The sequence below is a fragment of the Terrapene carolina genome, unplaced genomic scaffold (genome assembly GCF_002925995.2).
Source record: "Terrapene carolina triunguis isolate 2854851 unplaced genomic scaffold, T_m_triunguis-2.0 Scaffold247, whole genome shotgun sequence".
NCBI classification, from domain to species: domain Eukaryota; kingdom Metazoa; phylum Chordata; order Testudines; family Emydidae; genus Terrapene; species Terrapene triunguis.
Window position 1 is genome coordinate 17,434,422 of NW_020664598.1, and position 27,640 is coordinate 17,462,061.

The 27,640-nt window shown below is 44.6% G+C and overlaps 1 protein-coding gene across 1 annotated transcript; it reads left to right on the forward strand.

The window, feature by feature from the left end:
* The first annotated feature begins 1,210 nt into the window (after positions 1-1,210).
* SINHCAF (SIN3-HDAC complex associated factor) lies at positions 1,211-25,967 on the forward strand. Its single transcript, XM_024202595.3, has 6 exons — positions 1,211-1,360; positions 13,742-13,889; positions 16,339-16,438; positions 21,305-21,431; positions 22,537-22,687; positions 23,974-25,967. The coding sequence occupies exons 2-6, from the start codon at positions 13,762-13,764 to the stop codon at positions 24,134-24,136; spliced, it is 669 nt and encodes a 222-aa protein (XP_024058363.1). The 5' UTR covers positions 1,211-1,360; positions 13,742-13,761; the 3' UTR covers positions 24,137-25,967.
* The last annotated feature ends 1,673 nt before the right edge of the window (positions 25,968-27,640 follow it).

A 27,640-nucleotide genomic window follows, 5' to 3' on the forward strand; every position in this document is an offset into this window, starting at 1 on the left:
AATAATAACAACAACTGGACAATTGTAAAGCCACATTTGTAGTAAAAGCCATGAAGGAATGGAGTCCTTTTGTCGAATCTGTCTCAGCCATGGGCTCACCTGTCTGACAAAGACCATGGCTTTTAATGGAAGCCAAACCTCTAAATTCCCCAGAATGTTTATCACGGAAGTTGGAGCCAGAACAAACCTACTGCCAGACCTTACCAACTTCCGACTTTTGGACTGAGATTTTGGCATGTGGGGAATTTCTCAAAACTGTCTCCAAAATCTTGGACTTTTGGTAGTGGTGCTGAGGTTACAGGTGCTGGGCAGAGGATGTATCCAGATCCAAATGTGAAATAGACTAAAGCAGAGGTTCCCAAAGTGTGGATCTGAGAAAACCAAGTGATCACAGAGTATTTACTTAACTTTCCTATGATTACTTTCTAATGTAAGCAATTGCTTGTAACAATCTCTATTAAAATGTGGTCCATTTTGCACAAAAGTTTGGGAACCCTGGGCCAGAGGTGCAAGAAGACAGCTGAGTTCCTGTCTAGCCAGGCCCAAAGGGGACAGACCTCACTATTGTCCTTTTTAAAAAAAGGGGCAGGTATTGTTTTAGACCGTTCAAAAAGTTCTGACGTCAATTCTTTTTCAAAGGATAGTGAGCAAACTGGGAGTAGCCAGCCAAGGGGTAGTAGTGGTGGCTGGTTCCTCAAGGGGAAAACCTCAGGCTTTTCAGTTTCTCATTGTAGGCAGGTATCCACAGAGCCTCGGCAATCCCAAGTATTTCACTTGAAAGATAAGCAAAATCCTCCCGCACAGGCAGCAGTGAGATTCTTTTACCCCACAAACACAAAAACCCACCCTGAAGTGAGTCGTGAGTGAGCGTGACATTTGGCAGACGGTCTCCTAAGTAACTTGCAAAGGAAAGATTTGCAGCACCTGGCACCGTTCCCCCCACCAGGTACTGCACAACAGCAGCAGCAGCACTCATTGTTGTGATTCCATTTGCTACAATCTCCTCCTACTCCATTGAGAGGGGGCGGGGAGTGGGTTGTTTGTGTGAAGTCATCGCTACCGTCACAATGGGCCGCACCACCCCCTCCTCCCAGGCTTCCCGCGCGGGCCTTTCTCCCTTAAAAGGACAATGGGGCGCGTATGCAAAAGAACTCGATTGAGTAGAATTGAGTCGTGGGAACGACGCTTGCGCAGAGAGAGGGGGAGGAAAGCGAGCTATGCAAATGAGAATTGACTCTAGGAGCAGTTGCATGAAGACCCGGGGAGCTACACAACGAGGTTGCGCACTCCGTAGAGGAGGGGGGAGCTCATCGCACACAACACACCACGCTATTGATTTGTTGGGGGCTGCAGTTCAGAGGTAAGTGATTTCATGTTTTTCTCCACTTGTGAATTTTTTTTACTAAACCAAAAAGTGAGAAACCCTCTTTGATAAAAGCAAAAAACCTGAAACCAATCAGCCGTTCTAGTCAATGAAACAAGTTATTTTTGGAGGCGGCCTTTTGCTGCAGGGAAAACACTTTCCTGTCCGAAACAGTTTTGACACCCACTGCCCTGTGTGCGGCATCGATTTTTCGTTCATTTTTTGAAAGAATAACTTGAGAACTATTATTTCAAAAGCTAACAGTGCAGTGAACATGCCGATTGCATTGTTCCAGATCCAGCTTCGTACTGGGACTTTCTTAAAGTGAAATCAAAATGTTCTCTTCCAAAGAGAGGGCGAGTTAATTCCTGAAGATATCACTGGAAAAGTGATCCCAGGCAATTCTGTTGGTTAGAGAAACTGTGTGCCCAGTTCAAGGTGTTCCCGGGAAATATCAGTTTAAGGGACATTCTTCCAGGAGCCGTAGTAAGGGGGAGTGTATCAAACCGTCGCTTAGTGAATGTTTTGAGTGGCTCGAGTGCTCTTTGTAATGAGGTGGAAGCTGGAAGATGTAATGTTCCTTCCAGTTTGTAAATTCAAGTTAAGTGATTTTGAAAGAAGAACGTGGGCTTGTTTGGTTTATTTGGGGTGGGGGAGTCAGTGGGGCTGAGATTAGCTTGGCCTGTTGGTGCTGCTTCCCAGGTCTGTTGCGGCCCGTTACTGTATGCACGCGGTTTGGCATTATTTGCTCAGCTTGGGCGAGAGATGCGGATGTGATAACGAGAAAAAGAAGGAATCCGGACGCCTAAATCGCTCGGGATTCCAGAACCCGTTTGGGCTTTGGAATAGTTACGAGAGAAAAGTTCCATTTTCGAACGTTCTCCGGGACCTTGTACATTTATGTTACTAATTATACACCTGTAGCTTTATTTTTGAGCGCACAGAAGTTGTTGCGTCGTGAGTGGCAGGAGGCAATCATTGCAGTGTCAATGTACGTTTTCTCTCTTTTTTTGTCGGGGGAGAGGAATGGGGAAATTGTTATCTTGACTTGGCTTGTTTTTAGAAGGGATGTCGGATTTAGCATTCAAGTGACCTGAAATGGACAGAAATTGTGTGTGTGCAATCTGACATGACACGTGCTACTAGGTGCGCAGGTTGCAGGCTTGCTTTAGTTTTTAACCTTTTCTATTGCAAATGCCTTGTTATCGATCAGAGTGGTGTCCTCTTAGCGTCAGGACAGTGTGACTTTATGGTGATGGCGTCCTACCACTTTCAAAGCAGAGTGCGAGTGAAAGTAACTGCTTTTCTTGTCTCCTCTTTGTAGTTAAACTGTTTCCATGTAGAACGCAACGAAGTTTAACTTGTAGTTACAGTCTCCATTTCGTGGGGGCTTGTTTTTTCTGGTCGATCAGGAATCTTACTAGTTAGCACGATCTTTAAATCTCTTGATGCATTTCGCAAAACAGTCGACATATCCTTGATACCGCACGTAGGCAAAACCAGGCTGAAAGGAAAACAAAGGGCTTGCATGTGCTGCAGGCAGTGCTAGCTCTACAACTGCGTGTCTGCAATCCAGTCTGCTCACCGAAACACGGACTGTTATTAAACAACAGGGAGAGGACGGCTGGCGGGGGAGTTAGGGGGGGGATTGATGCGACAGATTCGTGTCTTGGGGAAGTTTTGAGCTTGACTTTTTGTGTCTGGAAGACTTTTGGGGGAGTTAAAGTTTAGGTGCACGCACGCTCCGGTAAGGTTCCCATGCTGTGTGCAGGGAGGAGGCGGCGTGTTTGTGTGTCTAAAAGCCTGCAGGAGAGGAAGCGCCTTTCACTTTTCTGTGTAAAAACTGCAGATTATTCCAAGCATGGAATTGCCGCTGCGCCGGTACCGAACGCTGCTTAATGCTGGGGGTTGGTGCGGACGCTTTAAAGGGCTCTTTGCAGCGGTTCCTCGGCTGTGTGTGCGTGTGTTTATGGGAGGTCTGTAGGTTTCCCTTTGAAGTCGAACTGTTGCCATGTTTGAATTACGTCAGGGTGAAGCCATGAGGAACCAGCTCCAGCCTCTCAGTAGCAGCAAGCGGCAGCAGCTCAGTGTAGGATGAGGTGAGTGAAGGGCCCTGTTGGGCACCACGAGCTCTATGCTTGTGTGTGCGAGGGTGCAATATTCAGGAAGTGCTGTCGAGCTAGATGGTGGCGCGCGCGGGGGGGGGGGGGGGCGTTTTCGCCCCTTTTGTTCTGGCAGAAAACGCTGTGGAGTAACTTTCACTCGGGGGCTTGGCCGGCGGGTGCAATCTTGCCCGCTGCCGTCACGCACCTTTCCCTTGCTAAGGGCGCAGCCGCTAATGCATCTTTTCCACGCAGCCCGCGCCGTGGAAGACCGCAGCAAAGTAGCGTGAGAGAGGAAAGTGCGTGACTGCATCTTACGTGTCACTTTTCCGTGCGTGTGTGTGGCTGGCTTCGGAAAATCAGTGCCGGCGACTGTGACCCGATTTCTCCCCACCTAGACTGCAGCCAGCACTCGGGAGATTAGGAGCTGGCTCGTGGAAATGTCCCCTTTCCCAAACCGCTTTGCCATAGCAATCCTTCCCCCCGCTCCCTGCCTCCAAACACTGCTAGTCCTGGGGGAGGGAAGATTTTGCTTTTAAAGCATAATTTAAATTGCATTTACCGACTTTGCAGATAAAGAGTTAAAAGGTTGGGGCTGCCTGTTTAAATATCCAGCAAACGTTGCTGGGGTCTGATTCTAGTTTCCGTGCTTGCCTACTAGGGACTCTCCTGTGTTTCTAATGGCTCCTGCGTTAAATTTTGCCCGTCCTGAATAGTTCTGAATGGTGCCTCTCCCTTATTAAATGGCAAGCCTAGGCATTTTCGCTGAGTCCTCGTGACAGTGATTGTGTTTTGCAATGTGCTCTGAGGAACAGACGTCTCTTCCCTTAGCACACTTGATTTTCTCCTTTTTTAAAATCCTCTTGTTTACCTCTGAAAAGGACTTGGTCACGCTGGGGATTCCTATGCCAGTGTGTGCCTGTGACCCTCATGTTTGTTGTCTACCTGATCATCATGGCCTCTTTGAAAAGTAGGTCGTCCTTGCTGAGGTGACTGGGGGTGGCTGGTCTTTGTTCCAGCAGGCAGTGCTTGTAGAGAGCTGCTGTGCACTGGTGCTGAATGTCCTGCTGATATTCTCCCCCCCCCCCTTTCACCTTAACTCTAGTTTCTCCCTGGTTGGGGCATGGATGAAAGACAAAACTTTGCCTGGGTGTTCCTTTTGGTAGGCAGGCTGCAGATAAAACATCTGCAGTGAAATCCTGGCCTCTGTGAGATCAGTGGGAGGTCTGCCATTGACTTCAGTGGAACTAGGATTTCAGTCCTGATGAAGAATTTTGTTTTTTGGGGGTGTTTTGTTTTTGTTTTGTTTTTGTTTTTTTGGTCAAATTTTGAGGCTAAGTCCTCTTCAAATTATGAGTTTCAGTATTCTGTGTTAACTGGCAGTGTTGGTCCAATAACTACATAGTTTTCCATTTTGCCACCTATGTGTTCTATCATCAGATTTGGAGTGTCTCTTTACTGCAAGGGGTTTTTTTAGGCAGAAAAATAACTGTAGAACTCCTTTTTTGTGATACCCCACTTTGTTATCATGCCCATTACAAATATCTTCAGGTGGTTACCAGTTTAGTTGTGGGTTAAAAGCTGAAACAGAACTTCAAATTAAACTGATTTAATACAAAAAATTACAAAAAAGTGTGTTAATAACTTGGACAGGCGGTAGCCTTTCCAGACAAACCTACTTATGTCATTTGGCATAAATGTCTATCTTCTTTTCTTAGTATGTTCATCCCCCAGTTGTATTACTGAAGGGATTTCTGTCATGGCTCTTCTTGTTTACCTTTTTTGCTGTACAGTTCAGAACAGTACACTGGTAGTAAGCAGTGACTAAATCCTGAATTCCTTCTGTATCCAAAGCTTCCCCTGACTGTCTCACTCTCTGTGGGGAGTGTTTTGTTGTCATTGCCCCTACATATATTCTCTCTCTTTTTTCCCCCCCCCCCCCCCCCGACACCTAGATTTTTCCTCTATAGATCGGCAGTCCTCTGGGTGCAAATTAGGTGGTATTTGTTATGACTGCAAATGAAGAAAACGCTGTAGTTTCACTTATTTAACATAGTTTGGCAAGCAGTTGATCCATAACATGATCCAATTGCTTTGAGGATTTTAAACAGTGTAAATCAGCTGATATATGAAGTGTTGGAAGATAGTTGTAAGCGAGTTTATTACATATGCAATATGAGTGGCCTGATCTCAGACTTGTATGTATGTTGTTTTTGCATTTATAGAATGTCTTTCAAATAGTTTCTAGGTGCATTTCCAGTAAATATCTGGGGAGTGGGGGAGAAGAACCATTAAATGTTATGAGGCCAGACTTTCAAAATTGCTCAAGTGTTTAGCATCCACAGCAGGAGCCAAAGAGTATACTAAAAACTATAGTCAGAAATGTGTTTTTTCTTTTCCTTTAATTGAGTGCTGGTGAACAGTTATAAGATAACACCCATGGAGCTTACTGTTTATCTATACCCCAAGCACAGCCCAAGCAGTGGTAGTGCTGCTACATACAGCGCTCCCTTTGAAAGGTGAGAAGCTGTATGTAGAGCATATGCAGAGGTATTGTGGCTTGTGCGTAGCTAGACCTACTGTACAAGATCTTATGGGTTTTTGAAATAGTCTGAGCAGATTTCATGAGATCCAGAGTACAGTGGGTGCATGAAGTTCCTGATTGACTTCAGTAATGTTGACAGGATTTGGGGCCTGATCCAAAGCCCATTGGAGTAAATGGGAGTCTTTTTTATTTATTTTATTTTATATTATTTTTCTCTCTCTGACTTCTGAGAGCACTGGATTCAGTCTTTGCCACATAGATGGGGCCCAATTGTCCTCTTGTTAAAGCCGATGGCAAAACTGCTTTTGAAGTTAGTGGTGCAGGATCAGGCCGTAGGTGACAAGTGGTGGAATTTTCAAAAGCACCTAAAGACATTAGACCCCCCAGCTCCCACTGAAAGTCTGTGGGACTTGTGCTCTGTCACTTCTGAAAATCCCCCCCCCCCCCCAAAGTGTTAGTTGGCAGATGACTGTCATTTGAGAGCCTGGAGCCTAACATTTGTGGGGTTTTACAGATAAAAGTCTGTTATTTACTAGGCGACTGTGTGTGAAAATGTAACTAAAATTCATGTGAATTAAAACAAACTAACAGATAACAAAACCACCTTTAAAACTGTGGCAGTCTGGGGCCTTTTATGGTACATGCTGATGCTGAGCAGTTCTCCCTCTGTCACCAAACTGTTAGCAGGCAGACAAGGGGGTGGGTTCCCATATGCTATATAATCATTCATTTTTATCAGCACTCTGTGACTTAACACATTGTTACACTGGATGAGATTAATAGTTCTTAATATTGCCAGTTTCCTTTAAGTCTGAAGCAACAGTTGTTCGTGAGGCTTTTCACTGTTGGAAAACAGGTGCCAGAAGAAACAAGAAGTATGTGGTTGGAAGAGGTGGTTTGAAAATTGGGGGGATAACCGGAATGGAGGGGCAGGACTCCGTTTCACAACTCTCAAGACTGGCTCTCCGATTACCAGATAATATGTTGGTGTTTGATCTATCAGCTCAAAGTCCAAATGGGGGGGGGGGGGGGAAATTGGTCAGTTTACTCAACTAAAAAGGCGTTTGTATCATAAGTAAAGCTCTTTACACTTTTTAACACAATAAAAAAAATCTTCATTGTTAAAGTGTACTGCTTCTGCTAAAATAGCCACGAGATATTTAACGATCACAAGTGCTCATGACACTGATTTTCAAATCTCATGTAAAAGACTGCACCTCAGAAAGCACGTGGCCCCAGACACAGTGCTGAGCCATTGGTTTGGTACTGACTCAGATGAGCTTCACTAACGGAATCACCAGCACCACTCATACAGTACCGCATGTTTTCCTTGGAGATCTCCCATTCAAGGGTTGACTGGATCTGACCCTGGTTAGGTTATAGGAGGTGATAAGATCATGGCTCAAGTTGGAACGGCTGCAGATGGAACACCCCCACCACCACATTTTTTTCCCCTCTGAAAATCCTGTTGTTTTTGTTCTTTGCCCAGCACACGCCAGCTTTCCTGTAGTGGCAACTTTTTACAAACTCACCAAAGTGAGTTAGGCACTAAGTTGCATTTTCAAAATGGCCTAAATAATTTAAGTGCCTGTGTCCCACTGAAAATCAATGAGATGGAGACATCTAGGTGACTTTTTTGAAAAATTTTACCCATAATAGTTTTGACATAGCTAGTATACTACAAGTGGCTCAACCACCGTAAATAAATGTCAACCATTCTAATTTCATGACCGGGCCGTTGGTCTGCCATTTGTATTTGGTACATGTTAAAGTTTCATTGAGTTCTGTGAAACCTCACAAGCACGGCATTGTTGCAGAGGACTAGCTGCACAGGAGTTAGCATACATGTTCTTGGAGGTAAAAACATTCCAGGTGATCTAGTTTTAACTTTCCCTGGGCCACATTGATCATAAAGTACAACTTTCACAGGGTGAAGTTTCATTATAAAGTGCCGATACAGTACTGACTGCAGAATACCCTCGAAATATTTCTTGATCTTTTCACCAACACATATTGTGGGTTTTTTGTTTTTGTTTTTTTGGGAGGTGTGGTGAGTAGGTAGGTGGGCAGATATTAAGAGAGTGTGTGTGTGTGTGTGTGTGTGTGTGTGTGTGTGTATGGAGTTTCAAGGTTGCACACTTCAGATCCTAGTCTCCTCATTTTGCACTGGAACACTTTTACACTGGTATCTCTCTTTATGTGAAGATGAAAGTAGCATTTTTAGTTGACACTAGTTTTCTTGTTTATTTCCTTGGAGCCTTTCCACTTCAGACACATTAAAATACAATTGGTTAAGGCCCAGTTTTAACTTTATAACTCTGTAGTGAAGGTCTCCTTTTGGACGACACACCCTTTTGGGGTGAGTGATTTCTTTATCAAAGATTCAAAGGCAGATCTTCAGCTGGTGAAAATTGACATAATGCCATTGATTTCAGTGGGACTATACCAGTTTATTCCAGCCAAGGGAGAGGCCTGAAGTGTTTACTAGGGAGACTGGCAACTCCGCTCATGGCATAGGCTGTCTTGGAAGAAGTCATTGTTCTCATGTGCAGGTGTGCATTCCAGGGCTTATGGTCTTTCCTTTATTTCAGTGTCTTTTAAGAAAATACTCTTGGATATTTCTCTGCTTTATCCATGTGCAGTAAAAATCAGCGTTGTGAGATTTTGCTGACAGGAGCAGCCTGCATCAATATGTGTGGGCCAGATCCTCAGCTGGTGCCAACCAGTGTGACTCCACTTACTTCAGGGCAATTACGCTGCTTTACACCAGCCAAGAAGCTAGACCATTGTTGTGGGTCAGAGGAAGAAATCAGGTTAGCAGCATGGTTCCTTCTTACTCCGCTCTGCCCTTCCAAGGGAAGAATTTGGGCTGCGCAAAGGGTGAACGAGTTCAGGGCTGGAGCAGGGAGGCAGGAATCGAGCAGGTGCTGAGTGTTTGGAATGCCATCCTCTGCTTTTCAGATAAGCTGCTTTCTTTGTGAAACAGCCATGGAATGTTTCTCTGCAAGTGTCACAAATTTCAGGTGTATGTTTCTTTTTGTTTGTTTAGGTATAAAAATAGAATTATATACGTCTTTGAGTTTCTTTTCTCTTTTGGAGGTATTTTTCCCTCCAACCTCGGTGGTCAGGAAGAATGCAGAAGGAATCTGGAAAGGCAAAAGGAAATAGCCACCCTTCCCCATTTTTTTTAGAAAGCAACCAACTGAACAATAAATCCCTGAAAGTTAGCTTCTCCTTCCCTTGGAAAGATTAGAGTTCAGGATTCACGGTTTATTTCCAAATTGAGAGGATTTCATGCACATCTGACACAGAGCAAGCATTTCTGTGTTCCTGCTTCTCATGCAGATGTTCGTATTAGCATCAACTTTTGCAGAGGGAACTCTGATCCCCAATTCTTGTCCTGCCTAGTCCATAAAAGAGGAAATAACTTTGTGTGGTGTAGGCTAACTTTGTGCCCAGCCATGCATAGATGTGCAAGGAGTCTTTTCTTCCCACCTTCCCCTATCTCATGGGCTGACCCCAGATCTGTTAGGCAGAAGGGGCTCTGCTTCCTGAAAGTGTTTCTCATGATACTAGCAAAGGGGATGGGGTGTTGGCCCTGTACTCCCCTTATCCCTCCAGGATCACTGGCAAAATTGCAGAGGAGAGTGCACCCTGCATCCTTTCAGATTGTGGCAGAATTGCTGCTGAGCAAGAATTCAAGTAGATGAGTAGGGGGAGTGCAACTCCATCTTCTTTGCTAAAAGCAAAGGGGGAAACTCCCGCAGGTCCCCTTCCTGTGTGGCTGGTACAGTGAGCGCTCCCACACCTGCTTCGGTCTACTTCAACCACTGCTCCTAGAGTACAAGTGTGGTTCCCCCCCCCCCCCCGAGATCCAGGAGGAATCCTGTCTTGCCTCTGCTGGAATTCCCTGCCGCATAGCGTCCCCTTCTGACTCCCACGTGGCTGGTAGTTTAAAAGACGCAATCTAGTGGATTTAAATATAATAGGCCAAATCCTCAGCTGGTGAAAACTGATGTAACTCCCCTGAAGTTAAAGGAGCTACACCCGTTTACAGCAGCCAAATATCTGTCATTCAGAATGGATACATTTCAGTCTGCACGTTCAAGGCCAGATCCTCAGCCAGTGTAGATGCTGTGCTGATTTGCACTAGCTGAAGATCTAACCCAAGGTTTCTGATTTGGGATCTTAAGATACAAAACTTTACAAGATAAATCTTGTAAGGTCCTAGTTATGCAGTCTTTAAGCATGCCTCACTCTGATAGGAACTAGGTGTCAGCAATGATTGGGCACATAATTACGGCTTAGAATGGAAAAGTGTACTGCTTTAAGTATAGCAATGCTGGTCAGCGCCCTTAAACTCCAATGTGATCTATATTAGCTATTGAATTCATCAGCTGACAGTATGTTTAGTGTATAGTTTCAAATGGCAACTGTGTGGATTAAATGTGACTCTGTACTGACGCCTTCCATTTATAACACTGCATTTGGACACAGATGTCAAAGAGAAATCTGTTATACTTGTGGTTTCTCTAGTAACTTTTTCTCAATCCAAGAATGACGTATGGTGATACTGTTGCTGTCCATTCATCAGCTGGGAAACAGATGGCACTAGTTTTTCCTTCTATTGAAATTTGGTGCTGAAAGGCTGTGCCTGTGAGAATGGAAGCAACAATCCCACAACAGAATATTTACTATAAATATCTGATGCCAATCCTTGTTCAAGTGTTAATTGTAAAATGGTGATTCTTGTCCCACTACAGTATAAATACTTGGTAGTAGCTGAGACATCCCACATTTCCTAGTGACTCAAGCTTACAAATGTTCCCCAAGTGAACAATCAAGACAAATTTCCAAGACCAGTTCCATGCCTCTCCTGTAAAGATAAAGGTTTTTGTTACATGGGTTATTAGGTTCACCAGTGGGACAGAAGTACCAGCAGCTAGTACCAGACTTTGTAAAGTGAAGCATACCAAGCTGGAGGCTAAACGTTGAGTTGCCATAAACAAAACCTAAAATAACTGTTATATACTCCCAGGTGAATATGTTCACTGGCCATCTCAAAAGGCTTGGTAAATACCATACTGTCAAGAGACTTTTGAAGGGGCACATTGAATGGTAACAAAATATATAAGCAGACATGCAGAATATATAACTCCTTAGTGCCTGGAGTCATGTGTGTGGTGTGTCTTCCGCCCCCCCCCCCCCAATGCATTTTGTTAATCAGGGGAGACTAATTGGACCTACTTGGACATGTATAATGCCCATTGGCTCTACATTGTCATAGTGGGAAGACAGCCTAAATCTTTATTTGTGTTTGTCTTGCTGCCCTTCTTAGCTTCCTGACTCACATTTTGTGGAACCAGATTTTCCTCCCTTTGCCAGAAATTACCCAGTACTTCAACTGGCTAAATGCAACTGGAGACTTATTTGTGCAAGAACAGAGAAGTAGTTTTGAGCTTAACCAACCCGTGACACGCCATTCAGGTCACTTGTCCAGTTTTCCACAGACCATAATCCAGCGAAGTACTCCTGGATGGCGGATGGCCCTCTTGCAGTCAACCTGGGTGGCTCAGGAGTGGTGGGGTAGGATTTTGGGGAGCCTTCGCTGGCAATGTGCACATCTGTGAATGGCAGAGCCCAGCTCCTCCCAGGGGAGCTCCTGTTGCCAGCACACCAGAATTTGAGGACAAGGCAGGTGGATCAGCTGCTTCTATTCTTCCTTCACAGAAGTGAGTGAATGGCTCAAAGCCAAGTGCAGCCCTGAGGCTAGAGTGATGGCTGTGCAATGGGCTGGGTTGGGTGGAGAGAGCAGTGGAGACTGCTTTTGTTCTAACACTGGAGGAATTCCTCAGCATGCCGGCTTGGGCTGTGAGCAGGAACCAGGATTTGGGCCTTAGGCAATTTCAGGCTGTCTGCCTGCAGAGTCAAGAAGGCAACGCTTTGTAAGTCACATTTGAGGACTTACCTCCTGAGTGTAAGGGCTTGAAACCTCATCTTTGTTGAAAATGAATGCTTGGACTCTGTAGGATCAACTGGTGAAGTCCCTGAGACCTGGCAGGGAGTTTCCCCTTGCCACTGATGAATGGGCAAGTGGTTTTGTCAAACCCAGCTCTTTGGAGCCTAGATTCTGTCTTCTTATGTGTTTGTACAGCACCTATCACAGAGGAGACCTGAGTCTGATTGGTGGCATGGGGTGCTACTGCAGCAGAAATAATTAACTGGTTTTAATGAACTACACCAAAATATAAACCATTTTGTTTGGGTTTAAGCTGCTAAAAATCCAGTTACTGTTTAGGCAGTTTGTGGTGAGAGTGTTTGTTTTATACAAGACTCCAAATCCTGGTCTTCTCCATTGGGGTCTAGAAGAGCTGTTGGTTAGCTTAAACCCTACTGCGATGTCTTCCTCCAGATTCTTTAAAGAGAGAGCCCTAAGAGCCTATGTGGGGCTGGAACTACTTACAGGGGGTGAAATTCATCTGTGTGTAGAGAGCTAACACTAGGCCTAGGCTGACAGCTTGCAGCTCTTCAGCAGCACCTGTTAATTTGCCTGGTTTCTCCCAAACAATCTTCTGGATTATGATGGAGTCTCTGACAATGTAATCACCTGGTCTCTTGGTTTGATGATAAAAAAACAAACTATCAGACCTTGTCTTGTTTGTGTCACCTCTTTCTTTTTTTGGGTCTATACATTGACTTCTGTTCCAGCTGAGAGATCCTGTCTGTTGAACCTTCCTCCTACTAAGCAGCTATTCCTTTTCTGTGTAGTTTGGCTGCTGCTTGTCCTTGATGATAAGCAGCAGAGGGCAAACCTTGCTTACTAAACAGGGTTGTATAAGCCAAAGTTATAACACTATTGGTTTAAAAGAACTCTTTTTGAAATGGTACCTCAGTGTTTATGACATAGACTAGTTACAATTTTTGGATGGCCTGTAAAAACTTGTTTTGCATTAAGGCTCTGAGCCAGATAATAGCTTAAGCATGTGTGTAACTTTTGAGCACTGGAATGGAGCTACTCAAATGTTTAGTCATCATGCATGTTCTTAAGTACTTTGCCAGATCAGGGCCTAAGTACAGTTCCACTCTGGAAAGTAACTGGGGGATGAGGGCAACAACATCTTGGAGCTCCCCTTTTATTGTGTTGTGTTTTTTTTTCCCCAGGGACTTCAAAAATTGAACTTAGACATAAAAAGTTGTTTTCTAACCAGAAGCCAACAAATACCTCCATTGCACATTAACTGCATCTATAATGTACTTCAGGATTACTGGTTGTGGTATGCAAACCAGAGAGCCACAGCTTAGTTTGACGATATGGGCAGTTAGGAAAAACTTGTGAACTGAATATTTGCTATGGAGTCACTGAGCATCAAACAAAGAACCCTCCCCTCCCCCTCCCATGTCGTTTCTAAAGTGGCTCTTAAGTGTTAAAACAATTTTGTAGGTGACCTTGTCACATGTCTGGGTTTGCTTAATACCCTCTGCTTTGGGGTGCAAGAGACATCAACTATTTGTGCTTGACAAAGGTAAGCCTATTCTGAACACCTGTCCTCCTCAGATGCACTATGAAATAGTGACCATGCATACCTTAGCAATTCCCCCCGAGTGGTGTCTGTTCTGGACTGTGATGTAACATCAGTTTGCAAAGTTGCACATGAAGCTGCTCCTCCCTTTAAATTATCCTTGAGCTGTATCTTAAAGTGATAACAATGACTGTTTCTGCTTGTTCTACAGGCTCCAGCAGAGAAGAAAAAATGTTTGGTTTCCATAAACCAAAGATGTACCGGAGTATAGAGGGTTGCTGTATCTGCAGAGCAAAGTCTTCCAGCTCTCGTTTCACTGATAGTAAACGTTATGAAAAAGACTTCCAGAATTGCTTTGGGTAAGATCACCTGCTATTCAAAATTGGGTTTACATTTTAGTTAGTCAGGATTTCTGTCTCCAAGCATGAAAAGTTATCAACCTCACTCAAAGCGAGGTACTGAAGGCTCTGACCAGAATCAGGCCTAGTGTAGTCTTCAGCTTCCTCATACTTCTACCACGAGGGGCAGGCAACATTGGGCCAGATCCTCAGTTGGTGTAAATTAGCACCGTGCCATTGACTTTAGTCAGCCTCGTCTGATGATCTATGCCATCTGGTTCTCTATTGCAAAGTGCTATCAAATCAGAGTGGAAACACTTTGCACTCCCTTTTCTCAGGTGTAATTGCTGTACAAGGTGTAAAAGAATGCAGACATCAGGTCTATGGGAGTTTTTCTGAGGCCTTGGCTACACTGGCGGTGTACAGTGCTGCAACTTGCTGTGCTCAGAGGTGTGAAAAATCACCCCCCCCCCGAGCGCAGCAAGTACAGCGCTGTAAAGCGCTAGTGTAATCAGATCCTGCAGCACTGCACGCTCACTCGCAGCGCTGCAAGCTATTCCCCTCGGAGAGGTGGAGTACATACAGTGCTGCAAGAGCTCTCTCGCAGCGCTGGCAGCGCGACTACACTTGCACTACACAGCGCTGCCGAAGTCCCGAGTGTAGCCAAGGCCTGAGTTGTAAAACCTTAGATAGCTAAATAAATACTTCCCTAATAAATATCTTTAAAAGTCCAAACAGGTTTTGTAAGTAGTTAGGATTATCCAGAACAACATCTGTGGGAATGTTGCCCCTCTCAGTAGACTCCTCCCCTCCACTATCTTAATAGTAGTTTTCCAGCCCAGTGCTGTGTAAAATAAGCCTGAAGAATTAGCTTTCTGATTAAAAAGCATTGGAGATTAAGAAGTTTCAAAGCCCTGGTGAGGGACATTGTATAATTTTTAAAATAATTAATTAAACAGTAGGTTTAACAACTCTCTTTAGCATTTTGGAACTACCTTACAAGACCCTTGAAACTCTTTCAATCTTACTTTGCCTCACCAAATTGTCAAATTTCAGAGTAGCAGCTGTGTTAGTCTGTATCCGCAAAAAGAACAGGAGTACTTGTGGCACCTTAGAGACTAACATTTATTTGAGCATAAGCTTTCGGATGATCCTAAGAAGTGGGCTATAGCCCACGAAAGCTTATGCTCAAATAAATTTGTTAGTCTCTAAGGTGTCACAAGTACTCCTGTTCTTTTTTGCAAATTGTCAAAGATATGAGTTCCTGCTTGACAGCTCCTAATTATTTCTTTCATTACATTTAACACTTTTTTAGTGTTTTACTTTGTAATTAGCCATAGCAATTAGTGCAACAAGATTGAGATTCTAACTTTCCATAAAAGTATGTATTCTGGAGAAATGTCCACTTTCATATTTCTCCAACTTCCCCTTCTCAGCCCAGTTTGCTTAGCTATCATGAGATTTTAGGCCACAATCCTGGGAAGACTTACGACTGTGATTAGTTTTACACACGATTAGTCTCATTGGCAACACTGGCACTACTCACATGTTAAAAATTATTCACTTGAGTGTTTCTTTGTAGGATCAGGCCTCTTTGCCTTTCTTATATTTCTCTTTGTCAAGAAATAATTTTTCCCAATGAGTCTTCATAGTGACTTCTACTGACTGCTGTTTATTTATTTATTTTTTAAATGTAAAAGCTGCTACATATCTGCATGCTTGCTTGCTGCTGACCTTGGCTAAAGGAAGGCTGTGCCACAGTCCATTGCATTTTTATTTAAACTGGAGTTTTGAAGCTTGCAGTATGCTATATGCTTTTATTTTTTATGCTTTATTCAGTATGTTTGGCAAGGTAGAACCTGCAGTCTTGCACTGGGTCATCAAAGAATGACTTATCTAACCCCCCAGACATGTCATTCACTTCTACAGTATTTCAAAGTCCTTTACTTAACTAGCCAAAAAAAAATTCTATAATTTATCTCCTTCTTTCAATCATTCCAAAAAGATTTAACTGTAAGGGAAACATTTTTAACAAGCTTATTGAAAGCAAACCAGTGCAGTCTTCATGCCAATGTTTACAAGTTGTTAGGCTGTGCACAGAGCACCTATAGAGTTCAGCAGGAGTGCAGCACATGGAACTCTTACAGGGTCAGAACTTTTATTTGAAATTATATGAAAAGTTCAAGAGCTGAATGGAGTGTTCATCAGATCAACTGGGATTACTTAAATGAACTTTTAAAGGGATGAGGTTTGTTCTAATACAGTTAGGCCAAGATTCTCCAAAGTGTTGAGCACCTTTCTGTAGGATAAGCACTTTTAAGGTGTCTCAAGTTGGACATTCAAAATAAGTGAGGTACCAAAAATCACTGGACACTTTGGAAAATCTTTGCCTGAGAATCTATTGTCTCTCTTTATATTAATTGGGTTGATTACAAGAGGCTAAATAATAAACAGGGTCTTCTCTTGTCAGGCTCCATGAAGTCCGCTCAGGAGATATCTGCAATGCTTGTGTCCTTTTGGTGAAAAGATGGAAAAAACTGCCAGCAGGATCAAAGAAAAACTGGAATCACGTTAGTTGGCTATTTTTTCTCCTCTCTGTAATTCATGTTCCCCTTCTGTCCACTCCCCTAGAGAGAGACCATCAAGTGTTTTCTCTTCACTCCTCAGCACCTGTAAAAGCTGCTCTGAACTTTCTGAAGTGTGGCTATTCCCTGCCTTCAGATGGCTTATGTGTGCAAGATACAAGTGATTGTTGGAGACAGTTCTCTTTTTACCCCCTCATTTTCACATGCTCATAAATTTCTCCAGAATCCTCCCTTCAGACTAAATATTCCAGACTTGGCCTCAGCCCAAAGATGAATTCTTTTTTTTGGAAAGTTTTTGAACAAGCAAGGTGACTTGCTTAAGTAACATATAAATCAGCTTGGCTTAGTGAAATACTTAAAATGACTGTGTCACAGTTATTCCCACTCTCTGATTTGATATATTAATTTGCTCTGGGCCTGCGGTTGAAAAAAGAGCCAGTTTTGTGTGTGTGTGGGGGGGTGCGGTTTAGTCATCAATCTTTCCAGGAGAGTTTTTGACAGCAACAAGGGAGCTAAACCTGCCATTCATTGCTTAGGGCTTGCCTAAACACAGAAGTTAGCGTAAATTGATTTAAAAACCTGTGCAAACCCAGTGTGGACACTCTTCTGTTGGTTTAAATGGCCTTAATTAAAGGTGCAAGCTAAACTGGAAGCCTTTTATACACAAGAAAGTTGCAGTTGTTTAACTAAAGCTGTTGTTTTAAACCAGTTTTACTTTCTCACGTAGACTAGGGGCATGGCTACGCTTGCAGATGTAGAGCGCTTTGAGTTAAACCAGCCTTTGGAGACCGCACTAGGGAAAGCGCTGCAGTCTGTCCACACTGACAGCGGCAAGCGCACTGGCGTGGCCACATTTGCAGCACTTGCAGCGGCATTGGGAGCGGTGCATTATGGACAGCTATCCCACAGAGCACCTCTTCCCATTCTGGCACCGTGGGTTGTGGGAAGGGGGCGGGGCATTCTGGGTCCTGTCCCAACGCCCTGTGATGCATCGGTTCACATCCCAGCAATCCTTGTGCTTCCGTCCACATTTGGCGCCATCTTTCAACATTTTTTTGTACTGCGCGCACTGTCTTCCCTTTCGGTCTGCGGGAATGAAGCCTGAACTGCTGAGAAGTATGCTGATGAGTCTTGCCAGCATGTCACATTTGGCAGTCGAGTTACTCAAGATCCAAACTGACAGTGAGGACTCTGACGATGATATCGACTCAAATAACGCATACGACACGAGATTGCTTGTGGCATTCACGTACATGCTCACCACTGTGGAACGCCGCTTTTGGTCTCAGGAAACCAGCACTGAGTGGTGGGATCACATCGTCATGCAAGTCTGGGATGACTAGCAGTGGCTGCAGAACTTTCAGATGAGAAAAGCCACTTTCCTGGGACAGTGTGATAAGCTCGCCCCCACCCTGCGGCATAAGGTCTCGAGATTGCAATAGCCACCCGCTTCTCCACTGGCAGGGCAGCTCTCAATCTGGAAGCTGGCAACTCCAGACAGCTACTGATCAGTCATTAACCAGTTTGGAGTGGGAAAGTCGACCGTTGGAATCGTGTTGATGCAAGTGTGCAGGGCCATTAATCGCATCCTGCTCAGAAGAACCGGGACTCTGGGTAACGTGCAGGATATTGTGGATGGCTTTGCACAAATGGGTTTCCCTAATTGCGGAGGGGCGATAGATGGGATGCATATTCCACTTCTGGCACCAGCCCACCTAGCCTCAGAGTACATTAATTGGAAGGGGTATTTCTCTATGGTTCTCCAGGGGCTTGTGGATCACTGTGGGCGTTTCATTGACATTAACGCAGGCTGGCCCGGAAAGGGGCCATGACGCACGCATCTTTTGGAACACTGGCCTTTTCAGGAAGCTGCAAGCCGGGACTTTTTTCGCAGTCTAGAAGATCGCCGTAGGGGAAGTCGAAATGCCCATTGTGATCCTTGGAGACCCCGCTTACCCTTTAATGGCATGGCTTATGAAACCCTACACAGGGAGCCTTGACAGCAGCAAGGAGCGGTTCAACAACAGGCTGAGCTGGTGCAGAATGACTGTGGAGTGTGCTTTTGGCCATTTAAAGGGCTGCTGGCACTCTCTGTATGGGGAAGCTGGACCTGGCCGATGACAACATCCCCACGATTATATCCGCGTGCTGTACCCTCCATAACATTTGTGAAGGGAAGGGTGAACGATTCACTCAGGCATGGAACTCGGAGATTCAACACCTGGAGGCTGAATTTGAACAGCCAGAGAGCAGGGCTATTAGAGGGGCCCTGTGTGGGGCTGCAAGGATTAGGGATGCCTTGAGGGTGCAATTTGAGGCTGAAAGCTCCCTGCACGGGAGTGAAGTGCAGTGGTTCCAATGTTAGTAGGAAGCTGTTTTGCTACGTTGACTTGCAGTGCCTTTTGCTTTCCTTGGCTAAGGTATCTTTTACTTCATGCAATAAAGAATGTTTTCAAAGCCAAAACGTCCATTTATTGAAAAGAAACACAACTGCTTGGGAAACAAAGGGCAAGGGGGTGGGGTGGGGAACAGTACAATCACAGATTTGCATATGTCCTGTTATCATACTTTGCCTTCCTGTCTCGAGTGCTGCACTTCAGGATGGCTATACTGCATGGTGATGGGGACTGAGTGCAGTGGGTAAGGGTCGTAGTTTTCAGGGCTGGGTGGTGAAGCTACAGGTATTGGAGGCAGCTGGTGGCGATAAGAACCTGGATGTTGGGAAAAGTGGGTTGGAGGTGACATGGGGGCACAAGGGAAAGAGTTTTGGGACAAGGGCTGTGAGGGGGAGAGGAGGGAGAGGGGCGCGGTAGTGCTCCACCTGCATGGCTACAAGCGTCTGGATCAAGTCCGCTTGGCACTCCATAATGCTTATCAGCCGCTCCGTGCTTTGCTGCCAGAGCTCCGCGCTTTTGTGCCAGCGCTCCTCATTCTGCTGGCAGATCCTCCTTTAACTCTCCCGCCACTCCTGCACTTTTTGATTTTCATTAAGGGACTGCTGCATGACTTCATGCAGCATGTCTTCTTTGCTTTTATTTGGCTTCTTCCTAATTCGTTGGAGTCTTTCGGCCGGGGATAACACGGACAGCTGAGATCTCAAGGTTGCATCTGTAAAGGCAAAATGAACACTTAACAGAGGCAGCATTGTTCACACCAAACAGAGCAATGATTCCCCCGTACTTAAGGGAAAGCACAGTCTACACAATAGCATAATTTGCCCATCCCAAAGCGAGCGCGCACAACCCACGGGAGCCCCAAAATGGTGAGTAAGCACAGGGTCAACAGGGACTGATTGTTTCACAGCCGTACTGCCCTCTGGGTTTCTGTGCCTTGGGGAGAGCCAACAGCTGCAGGGGGCCCCTATACTGAGCACTCTCCCCACATTTTTCACAGGATGAGTTTGTCCTGGATGATATCTCGCTGCTGAGGGTGACCTGGGAAGCAAGGTCTTCCTCAGTGCGGCTTCTGGCCTGGCCCATGTGCAGCAATGGTTCCCCTGCCCCTCACGGCACAGTGGTGCAGATATGTTAGCCTAACTGGGACAAGGACCACAGTGGCCCTCCCAAGAAATCTGCGCAAGCATATTGCCCAACTTCTGGATGAGACCTTTGAAGAGATCACTGAGGCTGATTACCGCGATGTGAGAGAGTACATCAACGCCCTATCTAGGCATGCATGCAGCCCTAATCCTTCTCGTCCCAAGAGCCTGCACCGAATAACTTCCTTCCCAAAATAAAAGCCGCTTACCAGGAACCTCCTCTGGTGTTTCTCCTTCCCCAAGCACTGGCCGCTGCGACTGGCTAACTTCCTCCTGGCTTGAGAACAGCTCCTGGCTGCATGCATCTAGGGATTCTGGGGTGTCTTCCTCCTCCTCAGCACCCTTGCTCCCGCTTTCCTCCTCCTCCTCCTCCTCCTGCCTTGTTGAACTGGGCTCTGAAGTGTCCATGGTGGTACTTGGAATGGAGGTGGGGTCACCCCCCTGTATCGTGTCTAGCTCTTTGTAGAAACGGCAAGTCGCGGGGTCAGCACTGGAATGGTTGTTTGCCTCGTGGGCTTTGCGGTAGGCATTCCGCAGCTCCTTCACTTTAACCCTGCGCTGCAGTGCGTACCGGTCATGGCCCCTTTCCATCATGTCCCTTGATATCTGCCCGAAGGTATCGTAATTCCTACAGCTGGAGCACAGCTGGGACTGGACAGCTTCCTCCCCCCAAACACTGAGGTCCAGCACCTCGCCATTGCTCCATACTGGGGATCGCCTGGCGCGTGGAGGTGTGGTCACCTGGAAAGATTAGCTGAAAGCACTCCATTCCTGGCTGAACAAACAGGAAGGGGATTTTCAAAATTCCCAGAGAATTTAAAGGGCGGGTCTGACGGTTGGTCACCTGAGGGCAGGGCAGTAGAGTTCAAAGTGATGACCAGAGTGGCTAGAACAGGCATTGTGGAACACTTCTAGAGGACGATCAGAGCGCATTAACAGACCAGGATGTCCACACTGGTGCTGTGGCGCTCCAGGGGGGGCGCATCAAACGTTATTCCACTCGCCAAGGTGGATTACCAGGAGCGCTCTGGCTGCAGAGTCCGGGCGCTTTACATGCCTGGCCAGTGTGGATACGTCATGAGTTAGAGCGCACAGGGCTGCTTTAATGCGCTCTAACTAGCAAGTGTAGCCATGCCCTAGGCCTGATATAAGCCAAGTTGAAATGAGTGTCAACACACAAAGTTGCACAAGTGAACTAAATTGGTTTAAAATATGTTTAATTAGACCAGAGCAGCTCTATCTGTAGATCAGGCCCTAGTTCTGATACAGAATTGTGGGCAGAGGGAATTAAATGTATTCATGCTGTATTTCAGGTGGTGGATGCAAGGGCTGGGCCCAGTCTTAAAACAACACTGAAACCAAAAAAAATGAAAACTCTCTCTGGAAGCAGAATAAAGAGCAATCAAATCAGCAAACTGCAAAAGGAATTCAAACGGCACAGTAAGTGGACACAGAGTTTTAGGAAGGCAGTTTATTGCCAAAGTAGCTAATTGTTAACTGACCTAACTAGATACTGTCCAATACAGTCAGTGTTTGTGTGTGTGGGGTTGTGTTTTTTTTTTTTTTTTTTTTATGAGGAAAATATTTGTTTATGTAACCCTTTTCATCTTTGAATTATTTGAGGGGTGGGAGTGGTGGGAGACATGATGTACATCTGAGCTGGGTGGCTCAGGGTGGGGAAGTTGCAGATGCCAGGTGATGAGTTGAATTGAGGGAGAAAGCACTTTTATTTTAAGTCCCTGATTTCAGTGATTTGCAACTGTCCCAGAAAATAACTTCTTGGGCAGAAGTTTCATAGATGCTAGATACTGAAAAGACCTTGTTAAGGTATCACATTTTTTTTTTTTTTTCTTTAGTGCTTTGTGTAGTGTAATTTTAAGTGTCTCAAAGGATGGACTTCAGCCACTTCTAGGCAACAATCGTGATGTCAGCCCCATTGTGCTATTTACTGTATAGATACAGTCAGAAACAACCCTTGCAGTCCAAGGCCCAAATTGTGCAAAAACTTACCTGCACACCTAACTTTGCGCATTGTGAGTAGTCTCATTGATAAGCGCAAGTCTTTGCAGGATCAGAGTCCAAATAGATAAGAGAAATGCAGGGTGATGGGAAGGAAGTATTCTCCCCATTTTACAGATGGGGAAATTGAGTCACAGAGGGCAAAATCCTGGCCCTGTGAGAAGTCAGTAGTTTTCCCACTGACTGCAGTGGGGCCTGGATCTCACCCAGGAGATTGAAGTGACTTGCCCAGGGTCACACCAGAAATGTGTGGTGGATCTAGGAACTGAATCCAGAGCCTTCTGAGTCCCGCTCTCTTACCCCAAGATCCTCCTCGTCCTTCATGAAACGTTGACAAATGATCATCTCTGAAACCTCTTAAGTGCCAACAGAGAGCACCAATTTTCCCCGCCGTTTTTTTTTTTTTTTTTAATATTCTCACTGGCCAGAATAGTGCTGCTTGTATCCGACTTTTCCACGGTCTGAGGGGAGGAAAGACGCTAGTTACACCCAATGGATTCTTCTGTTTTTTCCCCCCCCCCTGTAGACTCTGATGCCCACAGCACCACCTCAAGTGCCTCCCCAGCTCAGTCGCCCTGTTACAGTAACCAGTCTGATGATGGCTCCGACACTGAGATAAGCCCTGGATCCAGCAGAACACCAGTCTTCTCCTTTTTAGATCTCACATACTGGAAAAGGTAAAAAGCAACCAAACACGCACCTGTGCAGCCAGCAATTCATTTGAATTACAAGGCTTTCTGTTCTGTTTCCTCAGCAATTAAACAGCATTCACAAACAGCTGGTGACAGGCATGGCATTTTAAGGGTGTGGCATAAGTAATTTAACAGTACAGAAGTATGGATTTGGACTTGGAGAGAAATAATTGTTTTGCCTTTTATGTTACTTTTGGTTTCTGCCTACCTAATGTCAGATGCCGTTAGTTCATAATGTCTTGTTGACCGAGAGACATTTTATAACTGACCCATGATCATGGTCAGAAGAAACTTGGGGGGCTGGAGAAACTGTAACATTTTTCCCAGTGTTGCAGAGATTTTTATGTATCAGAGGGGTAGCCGTGTTAGTCTGGATCTGTAAAAAGCGACAGATCCCTGTGGCACCTTATAGACTAACAGAAGTATTGGAGCATAAGCTTTCGTGGGTGAATACCCACTGCGTCAGACGCATCGTCTGATGAACTAGATACTGTAAATGCAGCAATCCCTTGTTCAGCTACCTTTCAAATTAAAATGGCTGTGATTTCATTGCCTAGCTAAATTCATGGAGGCTCGGGCCATCAATGGCTATTAGCCAGCATGAACAGGGATGGTGTCCTTAGCCTCTGTTTGCCAGAAGCTGGGAATGGGCGACAGAGGATGGATCACTTGATGATTACCTGTTCTGTTCATTCCCTCTGGGGCACCTGGCATTGGCCACTGTTGGAAGACAGGATACTGGGCTAGATGGACCTTTGGTCTGACCCAGTATGGCCATTTTTATGTTCTTTAAGTTGGCTTCTTACAGGTACATTTAGTCAAATACAGTTCGGCATAGAGCAGCTGTGTTTGTGTCGCTACTTGAGGTAGCAAAGTGGTAGACCTACACTTAGGCTGAGGTGTGTGTGGTTTTTTTGTTTTTGTTTTTTTAAGCAGTCTAGTGTATTTCGCACTCATGATTTTGTTTGTTTTTCTTAGTGGGCTTTTTACTTTGTGCTTGTAATTCTCCCCTCCCTCCCCCCTTGTTGTTGTTTTGTTTTATGATGGAAGGAAACTTCCCCCAGAACTGAAATGGATCCGAATCTCTTAGGCCCCGTAAAAATGCTTATCACCATGATATTCAAATGGCCCTGGAGGTTGTAAACTGTCGTGTCCTGGTCCTATTACATTAACTTTGTATTTCTGTAACTTACTTCTGGGTGTATATGTATGTTTTGTATCTAAAATAGTGTCTGCATCTCTCTTCCTACCCCACCCTTTCCTTCCCCTAGGCAAAAAGTTTGCTGTGGAATAATTTACAAAGGGCGTTTCGGGGAAGTCCTTATAGACACTCATCTCTTCAAACCTTGCTGTAGCAATAAGAAGTCAGCCACTGAGAAGCCTGAACAACAGGGACCCCAATCTCCAGCCATCTCCAACCAGGAAGAATGGTGACTTCCTTGGCTAACTGAAGGAAGGTGTATACGGAGCCTCTTATTGTGTGGAAAATGCTAGAAAGTGACCCTTTGTTCGCTATGGACACCTGCTATGCTGCCAAAAGACTATTCCTTAGAACTGTTTTGGTGTTTTTACTGCTACAATTCCACAAACGCTCAAGCCGGTTTGTATCTTTTTTCAGAAATACTACATAATATTTAAGATACCATGGAACACTTAGCAAAGCTGAATGCTGCTGCAAGGTTGTCTTTAAGGGTTTTTTGTTTCTTTCCCCTACCTATCCCTTCCATGAACGAACTTTTGAGGGTGGGTTTTCTTGTATAATAAAGTGTATGTAGTTAATATTTCTGTACTGAGAGAAGCAGTGGTTGTTTGGCATTTTTTAAGTTGATAAACCCCCTCCCCAACAGAGAAAATATTTCATTTGATATGTGTGATTCAGTGACATGGACTTATACATAGAAGTTTTTAACTCTTTACAATATTTTCATTTGTATGTATTTTAAAAGGTGTGGAGAGCTAAACCTGTACTACTGACATTTTAACCAAGACATAGTTTCATCATTCCTGTATGGCAAGGCCAGGTAATGGCAGACACCAATAATGTGAACAATGCTAGTGCAAGAAGACCTAAATGTTGAATATTCAAGAAGAGTGGAGAAGGAAGGCACACTCTGTCTAGACACCTGTAGAGACCCTCCCAGTTAAGAACTGAGTACAAGTGACCAGTAAACCAATAAATGGCAACCGAAAAGCAAGCACTGGGGCTTGTGCAGTACTGGCATGTGATTAGATTGAGAGATGAACCATGGAGGCCGCCTGGGGTCCAGGTTAGGTGTAGATTCGGGGTTGAAATCGTTGAATTCTCACAGGATGATCTCATAAATTTTCTGCCATTTCTAGGCCCCTTCCTGGTTTTGAACATGACCCAGAACAAAACCGTAGTGTGGGGGGGCCAGCATTCTGTCCCAGGAATTGAAACCAAACAATCCAAGCATGAAATTCAATGGAGTTACAATTCCTGTTATGGACCCTTCCAGTCTTGTGAACTTTACGCATGTTGATACTGCAATCCCAGGGCGTGATTTAATCCAGCTAGCTCTGCTCCCAGAGCAGTGAAGTTGTGGCAGCGTGACTCCACAGGGCTGTCCAACTGAGTAATTACCACGGATCCTGGGCAGCCTTGTACAGCCCTCGCTGAAGCCCATGCTGCCATGGCTACACTGCTATTGGTACCCGAGTTAGCTAGAGCAAAGCTAGCTGGGTACGTCCATGAGCTGCAGTCACACCCTGCGAGTGTGTTGTTGGCAAAACAAATCCTAGGCACATGCCTGGTAAAAACTTGTGTGCAAATGATTGTGGCATTCCTTTATGCTCCGGCTTTGTCTTTAGGGTAAAAACAGCTTTCTCGATGAGTGTGCTGCAGTTTTAGCTCCTGGTTGTTTCATGTTACCTTTATGAAGATTTAACTTACACAATGTGGGAAGTGGACACTTTTTACTTTAATTGGGGGTATTCTGCAATGGGCTGCTAGAAACTTGAGTTTTCTTCTGTTTGTCTTTACTATTAAATTTTGGTGGGAAGACTGAGGGTTGGTTTTGTAGGCAAATTTCAATGCAAGCTCACTTTCTGAAAGGCAAACAATCAGGGGATGAAAAGAGAGCTACAGAAAGATATTTTTTCCCCCATCCTCCCTCACCCTCAAAGCAGAAAGTTAGTAGTGTTGGGTTTTGGTTTCTTGTTTTTCCCTTCTATTAAATAAATAAAATTTCTTAGTGGGATGTCAGGGAAAATGGAGATTTGTTTTAGTCCCCCTCTTTGTTTTCTTTGTTTTGTTTGTTTTTTGTAAACACATTGACTAAATTCTAAAGGGAGGATAAAACTACCTAGTGTACCTTCACCTGCAATCAAATGGATAGTTAGAATGGCTGCTTTGCTAAGTCTGTCTCCAAAGACTCATGCAAGAGTCTCAGCCAGCTGTATCTACACACCAACTTACATCTGAGTTAGTCTCAATGATTTTCTATACGTATGGCTGCAGTACTGGTGGTAGGATGTGCTATAATGTGGATCATCTCTACTTCTGTATTTATTTATTTATTGCTAGACTTCAACCATAGACTGCTTCCCCTCCTCCTCCCATCTCTTCCTTTCCCTGTAGTAATGCAAGATGAACTGTCTGTAGTCATGCACTTTGTATTAATGTATTAGAAATCTATGGAACCTGTTTTGTACTTTTTTATACTGTCCATACACTTGTAATCCAAACTTTTTTTTTTACTAGGGTAATGAATAAATTTAGACTTATTTAGAAAAATAAAGCATTTTTCTTCTGGATTTGTTTGAACTCTGCCCTGTAATGAGATTTCCTGACACAGCACAGCCAGTGCATGGTTCATTTTAAGCAAGCTTACCGGAAAAGAGACTGAAAGAGAATTCTCTGCTCTGAAACAAGGGAAACTCTTATTGAACTTTAGAAGAAAAAAGTGGGTCAGGGAAAGGATTCAGTGTCTAGACAGGTACAGTTGGCTCAGTGCTTGATTGGCAGAACTTCCCTTCAGGGTCAGGTTTGTACTTAGTAGGAATCCCTGTGCTGGAAACTGGTGGAGTTGATGATGCTTTTGAGTTCCTAGTATGCTTGCAATCTGTATTGCTCACCAGGACTCAGAGGCCAGCTGAAAGGTATTTAGGCACTTAACTCACATAAGTTTCAGTGGGCATTAAGCATCTAAGTACACTTGAGGACCTGGGCCTATTTGCAAAACTCTTGAAACCTGGAATGTGATGCCCACTTGTTTTGTGGGAGGAGACCCTTGGCTAGTATGAATCATCATGGTGCCACTTTCTTCAGTAGATGTACACTGAGGGTCTGGCCATTTGTGTCTTATAAAAAAGAGAATGATGAAAGTGAAACATTTTGAGTGAAAGTTCTTTGGACTTGCTTGGTATCCCTAAGTAATCACTAGGAGATGAAGATCCTTGGGGCATATACATGTGAATTTCAGAAAGGAATAAGTTGATTATCTAAGACTAATTCTTACTAGAACTATATTGTCAAATTAGAATTGGTAGATAAAGGGCCCACAAGCTAATCCCCTAGTGGAGGTGTGTCTGGCAAAGGTAGAAGCCATTTCAGTGAGAAAAAAGGGGAGACAAGGCAGCAATAAAGACACAATGCCAAAGCGGGCCTTTGGAATGAAAGGTGAAGGAGTGAGACCGCATGCAAGACTTGATTTTTTTGTTTAAACGCCCTGGGGAAAGGGCTTTGAGATCTGAACAGTTACAGCTATCACAATGCAAATGGAAAGCCTATTCAAACACTATCCAATACGATGGTTATACAAAACAAAAAGCCCCACAACCCCAAAACACACTTTCAGGAAGTGTTTTTCAAGCCTTTTTTAAATGCATAACTCAGCCAATCGCTATGTCCCAGGGGAAGAGAGTTCCAGACCTAAGAGCCCTTGATTCTTACAAAATAAGGCCCTGCCCCCGGCAGGT

Coding starts and splice junctions, on each gene's coding strand:
- SINHCAF (XM_024202595.3), top strand. CDS start 13,762: ATGTTTGGTTTCCATAAACCAAAGATGTACCGGAGTATAGAGGGTTGC. Junction 21,432..22,536: donor AAAGGAATTCAAACGGCACA/GTAAGTGGACAC, acceptor CCCCCCCTGTAG/ACTCTGATGCCCACAGCACC. Junction 22,688..23,973: donor GATCTCACATACTGGAAAAG/GTAAAAAGCAAC, acceptor TCCTTCCCCTAG/GCAAAAAGTTTGCTGTGGAA.